This window comes from Leuciscus leuciscus (genome assembly GCF_965113295.1).
Source record: "Leuciscus leuciscus genome assembly, chromosome: 13".
Taxonomy (NCBI): Eukaryota; Metazoa; Chordata; class Actinopteri; order Cypriniformes; family Leuciscidae; genus Leuciscus; species Leuciscus leuciscus.
In genome coordinates this window covers 13,977,032-13,993,329 of record NC_138737.1, presented here as the reverse complement: position 1 = coordinate 13,993,329, position 16,298 = coordinate 13,977,032, and the positions used below count along the sequence as shown (strand labels likewise).

Genomic DNA, 16,298 nt, shown 5'->3' with positions numbered 1-16,298 from the left:
TCACGGTTCACAATCTTAACCGTTTAAAAAGGAATTGTTAGGATACAGGTTAAAACCAGTCTAATGTGTCCTCCCACCTGCTTCAAAGAATTTGTTGCTACATGACTGGCAGCACACAAAAAAAAAAGCGGATCAAGCGAGGCAAACAGTGGAACAATTTTTTATTTTCACTTTTCTTTGAATGAATACAAACATGTACTAAAAGTCATAAAATACGACATCAAGTCTTAGTATAACCTGTTAACACTGCTGAAGAGAACAGTACATCAAAAGCCTGCTGACAGGTTGCACACTTAGTGTTTGGAAGAATACTGGCAATAATATAAACTAGGAAGTACACAAAATATTAAAATCTGATTTCATACAAAAGGTATCAAACAAAGAGGGTGCGGAAATCTGGAAGCAGCACAGATGAAGAAATTAGATCAACAAGTGAAAAAGCTAGCTGAAATAAGTGACCATGCGTTCAATTTTAACTTTTTTTTCCTCAACTTTTTTGCCACAGTCCCTTCCCCAACTAAACCTGAAGATACAGACTCAATGTGAGATCTGAGCATTCAAACTTTTTCACCAACCTCCTTAAACTAAAGGCAAAGACTTTCACACTCATACAGAAACACGCACATACCAAGTCTACACGGCTAAACAATTAGCCAAACATGTAGGGGTAGCTAAAGTGAAACCAACCCTAAAAAAGGGACAATTACATTTCAGTGCAGAAGATAAGCAAAGCTCACTCAAGGCTGAGCCAACATATACATGACTCTAGAAGGTCCTTAGTCATCAAGAAAATCCAGAAAGTCATCATCGTCTTCATCCAATAGAGTTAGGGCAAAAATGTAGCTCCAAATTTGGAGGCCATCAATCCCCAAATCCTCAAACATATCAGCTGTGTCCTGAAAACAGATTAAAATGACTAACTGATGTTCAATATAGCCATCAAGACAGCATAGCAAACAGTATTCCATTTAAAAAAACAAAAACACAACACAATTACCCTGGGTGTTGAGCGCCTGCGACGGTGTATGTGATTAGGCGGCACGTCATGACTGTAGATACACTCCGTTTTAAAGGGGCAGCATCCGTGCCGCATGAAGAAAGTGCACTTTAATTTGCTAGAGATAAACAAAATTCCAGAATCAATGTAAAGGGTCAAATAAACCATTACAGAAGACTTTACAGCATGAATGTGAATCATTCTAACCTGCTTCTTTCTTTGAAAGAGGCTATCAACGATGCCTTTTCCTCCCCATCACAGACCCAGTGCTTGCTGGGAATGTAAAAGGAAGATTTCACTCTGCATTGTGGGCAGCCCCTGTTTAAAACAAAACAAAACAAAGACACATTAAACATTCATTTAATCTACCCATTCATACAAGAAAAAGGGAGAATGGGAGTGAGACTAAACCAACTTGATGACATCCTCCTGGAAGTCCTTCGTTTTTCTCCAGGTAACGATGCAGCTGATGCAGAAAGCATGATTGCAGTTGGGTAGGATGCCATAACGCCTTTCCTGAGCGCTGGTCTTCTCAGAAATCTTGTCCATGCAGATGCCACAAGCCACATCTCCTGAATGTCGCTGCTCCATTGAAACTGTAGCACCGCCCTGATCTCGTCTCGCTGGCAAAGTTAAACTGGTCACCTATAATCCAATTACACTTCATTAAACCCAGGCTGATTTGTGACCGATGTTTTAGCGGCGCATATACATATACAATTTTTTTTTTACTTTTTGGACTTCAGCAGGTGCTGCAACAGGCACAAAGGCGGCTGAGCTGTTATGTGAAGAACTGGAGTGTGCAGCGCCGCTTTGTTGCAGCGGTCTCGATGGACCTGAAGAGGACAACATAATTAAAACCATACAAAGAAAATGTGATGTGCAGTTTCGAAGAAAAACCTGAATAAACAGTAATACCCTGCCGGTGAGGTACGTCCTCCACAGCCCCGAACTCTTCCTCCTCAGCAATTCCTGTGGTCATGCGTTCAAAATTCTGCTGCAGCACGCTCATACTTGTGACCAGGGGCTCAGAACCCCTCCGATTCAGGCTGTAGGCTCCTTGAGGATGAAGAAAGGGCTCAGATCCCCGGCGGTGAGCCAGAGAACGGCCCGCCAGCGCAGAGGGGAAAACGGCAGGAGCTGAACCACGTCTGCTGCTCCCTGAAGAGCCCTCACCTCCTTGCGGAACATGGAGATACCTGCAATTTGAAGGATGAAACTTGTATCCTGCTGTTCTTATATACAGTAAGTTATATGATGTTGAAAAAGGCCAGCTGGCTGCTTACCTGCATCGATCACCAAACCAGCAGCCACCTTTCTGGAAGTACCTACAATGAACCTGGAATGACGGTACTGAAGGAAACTCGTGGAGATAGTAACAGCTCGGACCATAGCGACAAGATCCATTGATGAACTGCCTGCAAAACACAACATTTGTTTACAACTGCAGCACATGTTTCACAAGTTCTCGAAAAGCTGCAGCATTTCATTAAAAAAGCAAAAGGGGAAACAATGGAGTCGTTGAGCCCTCGGTCGTTCGTGTTGTTATTGACTACGGCACTAAACGTAAGCTCAAAACTGTTGGTCTTTACACGTTCAGTAACAAATCTTACAACGGTATTTTTCCTTCTACGTATCAGTACAAAAGTATATTTGTAATAGTTTGTTGTAACAGAACTACTCTTTCTACTAGAAGTTAAATCGCTCGCTGCCTTAACCGGATGTAAACATCAGCGCCCAGAAACGTTAAAGCAGGAAAAGTCACTCTTTCAAACAGATGATCGGAGCTAAAAACAAACTTTTCACGCAGTCTAAACCACATAACTACCTGCAAACTTCTCTTTCCACATTTGAGCTGTCTTTTCTCGAATGTCTATAAGGTATGCGATACCGATCCATTTTTAAAGCCTCCAAAAACTTGATTTATTCAGTTGTAGGAGCGAGTAAACGGATAGAAGAGTTGGCGAGAGTGAAGCGCAGGAGACCCACGTCACGCAGAACGCGCGCTGGCCAACCAGGGACGTCCGTGTCTTTTCTATAGAATAAAAAAACAAAAGACTTCGCCAGCTGACATCTAAACAAATGAGACTTGATCTCAGAATTCATTTAAATTTAAATGAACAATTAGCATGAAACATTTTCTTCATATATTTTTATCCTAATTGTTTGCTTGGTGGTACTGTAGCAAACCATACCACTGATCTGCACATACTGGCTGATGAACATACCCACCAACAAACTGCACTGTTGTTTCCTGAGCCCTTGGATGATTGTGCGTCCATTTCCATCTTGCGTTTGACCCTCTTTGTCTGATGAATAGCTAATGACATACACACTTTTATAATTGTTGGGCGGGGCCTTCCCATTTGGACGTGTCGATGGACAGGGACGCATCTCAAACGTGATGTGTCCGAATCAGTGATGGTCCGAATCAATTCCAGTAAATGATTCTTTTAAACAGCAAGGGTTCAGAAAATCAATTCAGCGACATCACGCACGAGATACTTTTTTCTATTAACTTTTATTATGGGTATAATACATTTTTTATATAATATACATAATTATATATATATATATATATATATATATATATATATATATATATATATATATATATATATATATATATATATATAATTATATATATATATATATATATAAGCTCGGTTCTCATATATCTATATCTATATGATAAGTCGGTTCTCAGTTCAATATCACTCGAGTAGCGAAAGGACCGATTCAGTCCGAATCATTCAGAGTGGTTGAATCGATTAATAAATAATAAATGAAAAAATCGGAAAAGAACGATTCGCTACGATGCCTTGCAGTAGGCCTAAAGAAAGTAAATCGTGAAATATAAGATAGTACTGAATAAAATGGGACATTTGGTCTCTAATTAAAGGATTATTCATTGACACCAATTGTTTCTTATTAAAATGTTTAATAATTATTTACACATTTTAAATAGTTTGGTAAACGATAAATTAAAGATTAAACTAACATTAATATTTGATGAAACACTAGTGAAATATTGGTACATCTGGAGCTTTTCATAAATCACAAGAAACTTAGTGATGTCTGGAATTGTTTTACTTTGATCCAAAATAATATTCCACAAACCATAACACTTGTGCATTATGTCTGATCTTGTTAATGAAGCAAGACATTTCTGAGACAGATCAGACCAGAAAGGTAGAAAGATATTGGCCGATGTCTGGTGTGAAACTGGGTGACAATGGTATTTTAAGAATAAGAAGAGGGGGGGAAAAATTCATATTATTTTGCTCTAGTTTCACAGTAACAGGCTTCTACATGACCATATATCTCTGACATCAAGTTCCATCTTGAATAAACGGATCAGAAAAGTAAATTTCAGTCATAAGAGAAAATTTCAGATATTTCTGAGATACTTCTGGATGTGAAACAGCAGATGTGTTGCACATCATATTACTGCCAATTAATGTAATTTAACATTAAAACTGCTTTTTTAACATGTACACTGTACTTTTAGACTCATAAGCGTCCAACTTACTTCAATAAAGTACACAACACAAGTTTTCCTCAAGCTGACTCAATAAAACCATTCATTTGCAATGTACATATAACTATCATGACATGATCATTAATTAATGCAACTGATTTAGAGAATAAATTTAAGTTTATGAGTACTATAAACCAATCTGACCATAATGTTCTAGTCTTAATGTAACCACAGACTGCTTGTTTGTTTTCAATCACACAATATATAATCATAAAACATTTTCAATCAACATACTAATGGAAGACCTAATTTAATACAACTGTGTATCAAGGAGAAATTAAAGATAACTGAAGTCGTGTCTCAATTCAGTAAATATGACCTAATGAAATACGACCGTTACTGGACAGTATGCAAAAATATAAGTACCATCAAGGTACCAGTGCTTAATAAAGGAATCAGCACTTAATAATTATATATATATATGTATATAATGAACAAAGTGAAAAAAACATTTCCTTCCATACAACCGAAATTATCACAATGTTGTAGGTTTATCCCAAAGAATTAAAGTGAATTATTAAACATAGATTTGTCTTCAGTTTCAATACCAATATATATTTGTAGCAGCTGACGCTGAAAACAACATCCTCAACAAAGTAACATAATTCCAAAATAATATACCTGACTGCTGTACAGTTGTGTGGAGTACCTTTTACTTTAGTAAAAGTGCCTAATCAAACAGAATCAGATGGACAAGAACAATCACAAAAATAAAAGCCCTACAAAGTTAAACACATACAGTAAGTGGCATTTCAAGAACTTGATTGGGCTCTGATCTCCTTAAAGAAACATTCTAGATATCACTTAAATGTACTTGCAAACCAAAACCATAATGGAAGAGACAACTTCTAAAGGTGTTAGCCCTCATCAAGCACATGAAGAATAACATGACGCTAGTAGTAGTAGTAAACGGTGACTAAATGTTCTGCGTCCTGTATAGGCCTATAAGAACAGATTTGAGTTTAAATAAAAAACACTCCACAAAATCAGAGAAAATGTCAGTATTCAAAGTCAATATTTGTAAAAGTCCTTTACAAAAATTCATTTAAAAAAAAACAATGGCACCGCAGCGCCATAAAGGTGTGTGCACTCTCTCCGTTCAGGAGGGAAGTTGAAGAGCATTCTCTAGTCAGGTCCTTGAGTCTGTGAGCTCAGTACATGTCTTTATAGATCTCCTGTAAAAGCGGGTGAAGGGAGGTCTCAGATTCAGTCTTTTTGATCATCTGAACCAGCTGGGCGTTCTCTGTGACCAGCTGTCTGAGGTCGGCCATCTTCTGGAGCAGTTTGGGGAAGAGATGAGAAGAGTCAGGGTGGTGCACCTGAAGATGTTGGTCCAGAGCTTGCAGGACACCATCCTGAATCTGTTCTACTTGCTTCACGTTCATCAGCCCGGGACGATCTAGAGCAAAGAAAGACCCTTTTTAGCTACCATTTTCTCCTTTAGCTAGTTTTCCTGTTATGATAAACAAGCCTTCGATCTCTTTGTTGTGTTTTCATTTCACTGACATTACCCCATAACAAATTCAGATGTGGATGTAAATTGTATAAATAACAACAAAGGACATCAATCAAACAGCATGGCCTTACCCCCGCACAGTATGATGGCTGCCACAAACAGAGCCAGGTCACTGTCATCCAGCTCCAGGGCATTGAACTTCACCGCAAACTCAAACTTGGGCTCCATGATCTCACTGAAAGGTTTGCGTAGACTACGCAGGAACTCTCTCGTCACAAAGCCCTTCCCATTGGCCACCAGCAGCCCGTCTTTGTTCATGAGAGATGGGAGCATCGCAAATATGGACTCATGGACTCCATATTTTAACAGTGTTACCTGAAAAGGTGTGAGACGAATTTAGTGGAAGAGTATGCATTATTACTTAAAAGGTACAATATGTAACTTTTTTTGTTTAAAATTACCAAAATTTAAATAATGAGTCAATACATCAATCCTTCTTCAAAATCCCTGTGTATTTGTCTTACCCTGATTCACTATGGTAAGCCTATTATAAGTCAGTGTTTCACATAAATTGATTTTTTTTGTGGCGGCTCGCCACAATATCAACATTGACCTCCACAAATAGATTTCAGTGCTTCCCATTCATTAACTAGACTGTGGCGGCCCGAAAATATATTTAAACTTCTCATAATAACATAAAATGTCTTTAATGTTGTGTTTTGCGTCATTGCCGTCAAACAAACTAAAATCGAAATCGCATTAAGGCTTAGTGTCCTCATCACATTGCAAAAGACTGTCACTGTCACATTGTTTATGCTGCAAATAGTTATTATAGCTAATAAAAGTTTTAAATATGGATTTTTCAAACACAAACACATCACTTCAGAAGGTTTTTATTAACCCCTTGGAGCCGTATGGATTACTTTTATGATGGATGGTGCAGTTTTTTGGGCTTCAAAATCTCACCCCTCATTTGCTCCCATTATAAAGCTTAGAAGAGGCAGGATATTTCTTAAATATATCTCCAATTGTGTTCGTCTGAAAGAAGATAGTCATATACAGTACACCTAGGATGGCTTGAGGGTGTATAATTTTCATTTAATATATATATCAATGTATAATAATGCTCCCTGGCCCCTATTCAGAACAGCGCTGTGCCTTTACATCGCATGCCTCAGATGCTAATAAAAGATCTGTTTGGTTTTGATTATCATCTCTATCACGGTCACGCTCATGTAAGACTGCAGTTCTTCATCATCATGAAATGTATTATTTGTATGCGTTTTAAAGCTATATCAGTTTAAACTTCTGATATGGTTTTCTGAGCACACACACCAAAAGCACATGCACAGAAAGCTGGCTTTCAAACAATGTGTCGTGTGAGTATTAAACAAAGTTTTCTTTCACTCTTATAGCACTTAAACACACAAGGTTATGTAAAAAACAAAGTCAATCAGCTATGTCTGTGAACGTAAACTGCAGGGAATTAAATCGCATGTGTATAATAGATTTGTGTATTAAAGTGACAGCAGCGTAATATACAGTACCTACTGCTATATATGCTGTTAATATGAATCAAACCACAAAAGAAAAACTGAAAATCCTTCACTCCACTTGATTAAAAATCTTCAGAAGCTTTAATAAGAATACATTTCTTACTCGAATGCTGCTGTTAAATGGAGAACGGTCCTGAACGGCTCATTTTGAGACACTGTTTCAGATTTATGGGGAAAATAACAAACGGAGTGGATGGATTTTTACAATAGGCTGGATGTGTGCACAATTCAGACATAATTATGTTCAAATAAAAGTGAGTATTGCATAAAAGGTCCTCTTTAAACAAAAGATTTAACCAATTATAAGTTAAATGGGTAACATGGATGGTTCTCACCTGATCATTTAGGAAGAGATCCACAAAGCCAGGGATGTTTTTGGCAAACTCGGTTAGCTCTCGCACAGTTTCCACTGTGGTGCACTGGCAGCGGTAGAAGACATGGACCCCAATCTCTTTGTTTGGTGGTGCTCCGTTAAGCTGATTCCAGACCAGCCCGTTTTCTGCCTGCCACAGTGAGTCCATATCATGGATCACAAAAGGCTGGAGATGAAATGAGAACACAATTAAAAAAAAACTAAAATGCTTTTTGTGTCAAATACAAAAAAACAATAACACTTCAAAAACAACAATAACATATAATTTAATAATATAACTTAACATATAACTTTTAATTTACTTGCAATCCTGTGACCAATGTAAATGTTTCCCTGGTGTATGACCTGTACTTTCTTTTTCACTAATGCACCTTTTCTTTCATTAATGCCCTTAGTAAGAGCATATGTGCATGTATGTGTACATGTGTATGTATGTATGTTGTATGTAGGTATGTATGTATGTCTGCGTGCATATGTGTATGTATGTGTATTTAGGTATGTATTTTTGTATATGTATGTATATGTAGGCTATATATTTGTTTGTTTTGGTGGCTTTGTCAAATATGGTTCTCTCTTGTAATATCTTTATATTATACTATATTGTTTATGTGAATACGCTTTGGATAGAGGTGGGACAGGTTGGGGTGGTTGGTTGTGAGGAAGAGCTTTAGTATGTGCAAGTGTGTAAGTGTTTGGTGTTATCTTGAGGACCCCCTCAAAAACGAGATGTTCCATCTCAAGGGGTTATCCTCCAATAAAATGAATTTGAATATACATAATAAATATTGGCTTATTTTCTCTGACAGAATTTTAATATCAGGGCATCATTGCTATAATAAACGGAGAATGTTGGTGGCATCTTACTAAAAGCTGAGTGCATACCGCTGTGCAGCTCGTCTTTCCCGTGAGGATGCTTCGAGCTTTCTTCTTGGTCATGTTGAGGTTTTTCAGGTAGGCTGTGTTGACGTGCTTAGCCAGTGTTTTGAGGTCAGCCCCACTAGAGCTTTTCAGGTTCTCCCCGGCGAGGAGCCCTGCCACTAGCTTCTTCTTCTCCGCCTCTGGCATACGTCCGTACCTAATTGCTGAGACAAAGAAACAAAAACAAGCTCAGCATATATTCAAAAAGCAATTTATGTACACCAAAATAGTGATAGCTGAGCATGACTATTAATAAGCAGTTTGTACTTTTTAAGTGAATGTAAAATGAGCAGTACAAATTCTAATGCTTTAAAGCATGTCGGCCTCTCACCATCGTGGGACATGCCCAATGCCAGGCACTTCTGGAAGCGACAGTACTGGCATTTGTTCCGGCTCTTTTTCAGGACTTTACAGGCACGCTCGCAACGCTCATACTCCAGCTTCATACGAATGGTGCGTCTGAAAAACCCCTTTAAAAAAAAAGATGACTCACTGAAAAACAGCAAGGCACACATGTGCTTGGATTGCTGAATTATTTCACCATGGAAATGCTACTGATCATTAGGAAGCCCAGTGACTTAAGGTGAAGTCTAAAGAGATTTTAGACTTCAATTAGATGGCTCATCCCTTCAAACACACACCCTGCCTCCCTCTAAGTCATGTCAGCGAATTCACATCATGCAGACTGGATTTCTGAATGGTTAAAAAAAATGTATTGGCTGTTTATATAACCTTGGGCTATCAACAGAGACAGGTGTTATTTCTCAGGATTTCTATTTCAGTAATATATGTCAGGTAGTATCGCTTACGGTACCTTTAATGTTGGTTTATAATAGATGATGGTCTATTTTAGGCAATAAATGCGCCCATGGTTTGTGAAAAACCTTGACTGCAGTAGTTGCAAAATTTCAGGAAAATTACCTTGCAGCCTTCACAAGCATGAACTCCATAATGAAATCCTGAGGCTTTATCTCCACATATTCGGCACTCAACGTTCAGGCCCAAACTACTGGGGTCATCTCGACCCAGCCGCAACTGGTCTGACAACGAGAGAGACGGTGCTTGTAATGGATCTATAAAAGTGAGAGAGAAACAGAGAGAAACTACTTAAAGCATCTCTTATGAGAGCACTACAAAAGTATATGTTTTATGAAGAAAATATAACTTTTTTAAACTATAAAACATGAACTATTCATTATTGTATAAGCTGCCATAAATCTGTCAAATTGTCTATTGAAATGCAAGAAAGAAAAAAAATTCTATACAATATTTTACACATCACGATATTATGCCATTTTATAGATAAAACAATGCATTTACATTTTTTTAAGTACTTCTATTGATTTGAATCTCTTATTAATTTTTCTTTGTTTAATCAAGGATGAAACCAAGTTATGAAGTCATAAAAATATATTGTGTATAATGTAAAAGTATTAAAAAATATTTATTAAATATACAATTAATACATGAATATACAGTCGTGGTCAGAATTATCGGCACCCTTGGTAAATATGAGCAAAGATGGCTATGGAAATAAATCTGCATTGTTTATCCTTTTGATTTTACATTCAAACAATTCACAAAAAAACTAACCTTTTGTTGTAGTAAAACGATTGAAATTGAAGAAAATAAAATTAAAGAACATAGTTCTGATGCACAGCTTCACAAAACAAAGACAGTAGCAGTAAGAAAATAGTTAAAGCATTGAAAATTTTCATTTCCACAATCAGGGCAATAATTAAGAAGTTCCAATCAACTTAAGATATTACAAATCTCCCTGGAAGAGGAAGTTGTTTTGGAGGGTTTCCAGAAAAATCCTCTGCTCTCATCCAAAAACAAACTCGAGCATATTCAGTTATTAATTTCAAACAGGACTGTGTTCTATGGAAAAATAATAATTTGCAGCAAACCCACTAGATGGGTTTTTACCTGTTACAGAAGTGTCACTATTCTGTTGAGGACTCTCCTGCGGCGTTCCGTCTCCATTCTGTAGATTCGCCCCCCATGATCCCTTGCTGCCGGGCGAGCCCGCTAATCCTGTGGCATCTGACGTCTCGCTGCCTTCGACCTCCTCACCCGAAGCTGAGCCCGGCTCCTGTAGGTCTGACATCCCTCCGCAGTCCGAGGATGCAGACTGCCCCTCCTTGACTGCCTTCCAAATTGTCTCTTCAAGAATCGGGACAGACTTCAAGTCTGTCCGTGGAGACGACTGGCCCTTCGTGACTCCATCTACTGGGCCGTCACGTTTCATTTCTGAGGTAGGTTGCTCAACCTGTTCCATGGTTCTCCCGTCTGGCTGCTAAATCTCATAACCATCCATCAAGTGGCATTGCCTCTGCAAAGACAAAAGACAGGAAAAGGGAGGTCAATTATTGCAACAGTGCCTCAATACAACAACACCGTATCAGAATAAGACCATCACAGTTGGAGAAGTGACCTAGTGTGTAGTGCACATGCTCCAGAGATTGTGCAGGTGACCTGAGTTTGACCTGAGATCCAATACTGCTAGTGTCATTTCCTGACTCCACCCAACCCCCATCACCTCTCTGCTGACTCAAAAATAAAATTAAAGACAAAAATGAATGACAGCATCAATATCAAGCACAGCAAGGCTTTGTTCACACTGGAGGAGAAACCTAATTTATTTCTTAAAATCTGATTGCAGGGTTTGATATTTCAAAACATAAACTGCAAAAGTAGGGTTCTGGAAGTACAAATCTCATTAATTTTCGCCGCAGAGATATTGATTTTTAACAATAAACAAAACAAACAAACATACATGAGGATCCACCAATCAGAAGCTGATGTCATATGGCGACACACTACCGTTTCAAAGTTTGGGGTCAGTCTACACAAAAATATTAAACAGAAATATAAAACAGGCCTATTAACATTGATAATAATAAGAAATGTTCTAATGTTCTAAGCAGCAAATTAGAATATTAGAATGATTTCCGAAGGATCATGTGACACTGAAGACTGGAGTAATAATGTTGAAAATTCTGATTTGCCATCACAGGAATAAATTACATTTGAAATTTTTTAAAACACAATACAATTTCACAACATTGCTGTTTTTAATGTGTTTTTGATCATGGTGAGCATAAGACAGATTCAATCATTTTTTGGAAAATGTTCCTTACTGACCCCAAAACTTTTGAATTGTATCTTATATGATTATAACTACAAGATTTGCAGTGCTTCCGGGAATGAGTAGTTCATATCCTCATAAAAGACTTGCAATAACCTTTAGGCAAATTTTCTTTTGTGCTTCAAATCTAAGTTTTAATCTGTTATCTCAGCGTTGGTTGGTTTGGTTCATGGCATTGAGCTTTTTTAAATGCCTATGGGAAAAAAAATCATTGTTGCTGTTACTTTTTAGGGCTGCCTCAAACCTTTTCAGGAAAAGTTAATCCATAAAAGTAGAAAATAAGAAAGTAGCTTTTGTCTTAACTACCTGGCCTTTCATTCATTCACCACTTCCGATTACATGACCTTTATCTTTTTGAAGCAGTCAGACGCAGACGCAAAGTGTGCAGTCAGCAACTACAGGTCTGTGGTATATTTAGTCTACATAGAGTGAGAAGTGATCAATCCATTATGAGACTCTGCTAGGTTGTTTACTTAAAAAGATAAGATAACCTTGCAAAGAAAGCTCCTGTGGGAAGATGTTATGACATAAAAAGAGTTTGCAAAAAATGTTGGTTGTTCAAAAGTTACATAATCAAGTGACCGAATGAGAATGGTGTATCAATGGAGAAAGACCTATTTGCATGAGCAAACAGAATTAAAAAAATCAGTCACTACAAAGGTCAAGATATACTGTGTTGCTTCTGGTTGACAGTGTACTTAACCAAGTAATAACATGTCTTAAAGGCACAGTACACCTAAAAATGAAAGCCCTGTCATCATTTACTCACCCTCATCTCCATCCAAACCTTCTGGGGAATCCAAATAACATTGAACCCCATTGACTTTCATTGTATGGACAAAAGAAACTCCCCACAGAAGAAAGTAAGTCATACAGGTTTGGAATGACATGAGGGACAAAGCTATTCGACTTCAGATGAATGACGTCACTTCCATGTCTAGCACTCAGCAAGGAAGACTATGATAACAGATGTGAGGGTCATACGGAGGATGGAAACCTCTACCAAACAGACTGTAATCCGTGGATTCTGACAAGAGGATTACGCAGTAGCCACATCGATGTGACTAGCCCCAAACAAAGACAAAGCAATTTAATAAGATATCTCAGTTGTTATTGAACGACACTATAACATGGGAAAAACGGCACCACCATATACGAGTAAGCTTTACGTTAACTTATAAAGATGCACAGTAAATGAAGCGATCAGAAATGCTTTGAGCCAGTGTTCAGACTTGTCAGCAGCAACCCGTCGTTCTGGTTTTCAGCTTATCTGCATTGTACCAAGGTTGCAAACAAGTGGTGACCCACACAGAGGAACTAAATGAGTCAGTGTGCAGAGGTTATGACAGACACGCATACCAGCCTCTGGATCTCTCAACAGCTTTGTTTTTAAGGGAAGACACTACAAGCAAAACCAAATTATTTTAATTTTTTTTCATGCACTGCTCAATTTTGAGATGTTGGACTATTTTGCTTCCATAACATGCCTTCTTTTAGACTAGTGGAAAGAAAATGTTTAAAATACACATTTAAGAGTTTATTTGATTACACTTAATCAATTTGCATTTTTTTATCCTTCTCCTGATTTATACATCACTTTATTCCTAAACACATGGTGACATTTTTTTTTTCCTTAACTCCTGACATTATTTCTGATTTTATGTGATAAAAAGAGTTAAAGTCCCCTATGTAAAAAACATTATTATTCTAACAAAATTAAACACATTTTGAATTTAGCTTAATCCAATGTTCAGACTTCTGTTCTGAAAATGTATGGAAATTATTGCATAGACAACATTTCAAGAAAACGTTCAATACAAAACAATTGTGTTGTACTGTGATTAATCAAAAATGTTCCTCTGTTCACCTATGGAGTCTTGCCTTAAGAATAAAAGGACAGTAAAAAAAAATTTAAACTCAAGGCACAACCAAATGCATTATGACAAGATATACTTGTACAAAACAACTGCTGACCGTGACCAGACAGTAGAGATTTACCTATTTTGTTAAAACTTTAACTTTGTAATCAGAGTGATAGTATGCAGTCCGTGTTGTGTACACAAGGTCACACTTCTACAAAAAGCCTTTCAAATAGAAAAAACACAATTTTCACTTATTCTAAGCAGTATAATAAACATTTAGCAATGCAACAAGCTTCCTCAAAACTTCTTTTGATCTCTTAAAAGTGATGGTGTCAGTTTGATCCAGAAGACGTACTCTTGCAAGCAATTGCTAATTTTCCTATGATAACATGCTAGCTTTAATTTGCCAGTCAAATCCATTTAAAAAAAAAAAAAATTTGCAACCAAAAACGTTTTAGTAAAAAATATTTAAAAAACCCTTTTCTATGCATTCCTGGGCTTACTGTATGTTAATAGTTAGCGGTTTAAATCTAACTTAAGTTAATATGAACAACGCTTGGCCGAGGCAGCAAAGCTTAACGTTACATGTATAATACACGTGGTGAAATTCAAAATAATCAAGAAACAGTGAATTACATGAAACCCACTGCTGATTAACCTTAACAAATGTGTGTTGACATAATACAAAATAGCCAAACAACATCTAGCCAGATACAGCCTGACACACACCAAATCTGCCTAGCTGACAAAATCATGACTTCAAAACCGTGACATCAACTAGCTAACAGACTACAACATACATTTATTCTGATATGGACACATATAGTTTGCTAGTAACGTTAATCAGATAAAGTACACACGAGACTTTATTTAAGAAAAACAGCGAGTTTTGGCTAACTAACAGTTAGCTGTTTTGGTTTACCTTGGTGTTTACGGGCCAGGTTCGAAGTTTCCCAACGGTCGATCAAATATAAATATACTCTTCTTACGTGAAGTTAAGTTGTTTTGAGACTCAAATGAGCCCATAGTCCGTCGGTTTACATCAGTTTTGTCAACACTGTGTCCCCGTGTCTCTTATTCCACACATGCTAGTCTGAGGTTAGCACTAGCTAGCTTAACGCTAACATGTTTTTGTTTAGTTTTCTTTATTTTGTTGCTCACGCTTTCAAAATTTTCCTGGTCAAACAATTACGATTAAAGTAACAGGCGTTTTCGTTTCATATTTCTGTTATATCCATTTTTCTAAAATCAAATCAGAATACGGATAAAGCTATGAGCATCGCGCTGTTATTCCTACACTTTTGCTCAATCTGGTCTAGTAACTCCATTCACTTTGATATTACTCGGTTGTCAGGGATGACAGAAATAAAGGAACTAGAAAAGATGCGTGTATATAATTTGCCTGCAGGGGTCGCTCCTCGGCCCAAAGTAGTCCATGAGGTCACTAACCAATAATATAAGGAGCAAATCAAATAATCGAACTCTTTTGACCACTGACATTTAGTACAACCATATTCAAAATGTAATAAAAAAAAAAAAATATATATATATTTAACTAAATACGCGTAGAAAGATCCACCTCTATAAACGATGTTTCAGCTTGAGTGCAACAAATTTTCCTTTGACGTATGACCTAATCACGTGATATGTGTTTGTCCAATGACAGCTTGATTCTAATGGGGTTTAGTCAGGGGACTTTGGTTTCTGAATCTGCTTTCCTTTCTAGGTATAACAGGCGTTTGTGTGGTTGACAGCTACGAAAAAGTATGGCGTGAATGTTACGTAATACAAGGTGGCTAGATTCAGCCAGTAGCAGATAGATGAATATTAATGACGCTCTATGAATCATAAATGTTATTTCCTGCGACTGCGAGGGTTGAAATGGTGCTCTCAACTACTGGAAAATCCCTTGTAATAAAAGTTGTTAAATGTTAATGAAGATTAATTAAATGTAGCCAGTATTTATGAGTAATGAGTTAACAAATAAGTTCAATTCAATGTATTAATTCTATTGTTAATCGTAATTGAATGAACTTTTGTGAGTTTCAAAGTGCTCCTGTAGATGGGGCCATTAGACAGGAGTCTAACAGATGGACTTGACCAAACAGATGGACTTAAAGATATGATCGTGCATCAAGAAGAGTTAGCTGAATGTCCATGCTGTTCGTTCTACACACACACACACACACACACACACACACACACACACACACACACACACACACACACACATATATATATATATATACATACAGTGTATATGCTATAGACTACTGGTTACATAAATCATAATCAAATTAGCTTAAATATTTAACGGCATATCATGTAGTGGAGCAGAAATGTGTGGCGCTACTAGATCTCATTTGGCACACACCCTATGTAGATATTTTAGTGCATAACCGCTAAGAAAACAAATGATTGCACAATGCATAGAAAAATGACAG

At 37.3% G+C, this 16,298-nt stretch overlaps 3 protein-coding genes across 15 annotated transcripts in view; all 3 read right to left on the bottom strand.

Moving 5' to 3' along the window:
• The window catches only part of rpl10a (ribosomal protein L10a), a 46,425-nt gene that overhangs the window by 11,721 nt on the left and 18,406 nt on the right, over positions 1 to 16,298 (bottom strand). The window lies entirely within an intron of this gene.
• Positions 145 to 3,002, bottom strand: mkrn4 (makorin, ring finger protein, 4). Its single transcript, XM_082189350.1, has 8 exons — positions 2,826 to 3,002; positions 2,284 to 2,415; positions 1,916 to 2,196; positions 1,730 to 1,833; positions 1,413 to 1,642; positions 1,205 to 1,315; positions 998 to 1,115; positions 145 to 896 (listed from the first exon to the last, which is right to left on the bottom strand). Exons 1-8 carry the CDS (start codon positions 2,894 to 2,896, stop codon positions 777 to 779), a joined length of 1,167 nt encoding a protein of 388 aa, XP_082045476.1. The 5' UTR covers positions 2,897 to 3,002; the 3' UTR covers positions 145 to 776.
• On the bottom strand, positions 4,070 to 15,435 carry ppardb (peroxisome proliferator-activated receptor delta b). Of its 13 annotated transcripts, none has more exons than XM_082187625.1 (10): positions 14,777 to 15,435; positions 12,562 to 12,606; positions 11,279 to 11,394; positions 10,771 to 11,176; positions 9,763 to 9,914; positions 9,173 to 9,311; positions 8,788 to 9,005; positions 7,886 to 8,089; positions 6,126 to 6,369; positions 4,070 to 5,937 (listed from the first exon to the last, which is right to left on the bottom strand). In XM_082187625.1, the coding sequence occupies exons 4-10, from the start codon at positions 11,120 to 11,122 to the stop codon at positions 5,690 to 5,692; spliced, it is 1,557 nt and encodes a 518-aa protein (XP_082043751.1). In that variant the 5' UTR covers positions 11,123 to 11,176; positions 11,279 to 11,394; positions 12,562 to 12,606; positions 14,777 to 15,435; the 3' UTR covers positions 4,070 to 5,689. The 13 variants fall into 13 exon arrangements, with proteins under 13 accessions (XP_082043751.1, XP_082043752.1, XP_082043742.1 ...); XM_082187626.1 differs by having other exon boundaries at positions 11,279 to 11,390; XM_082187616.1 differs by having other exon boundaries at positions 11,279 to 11,387.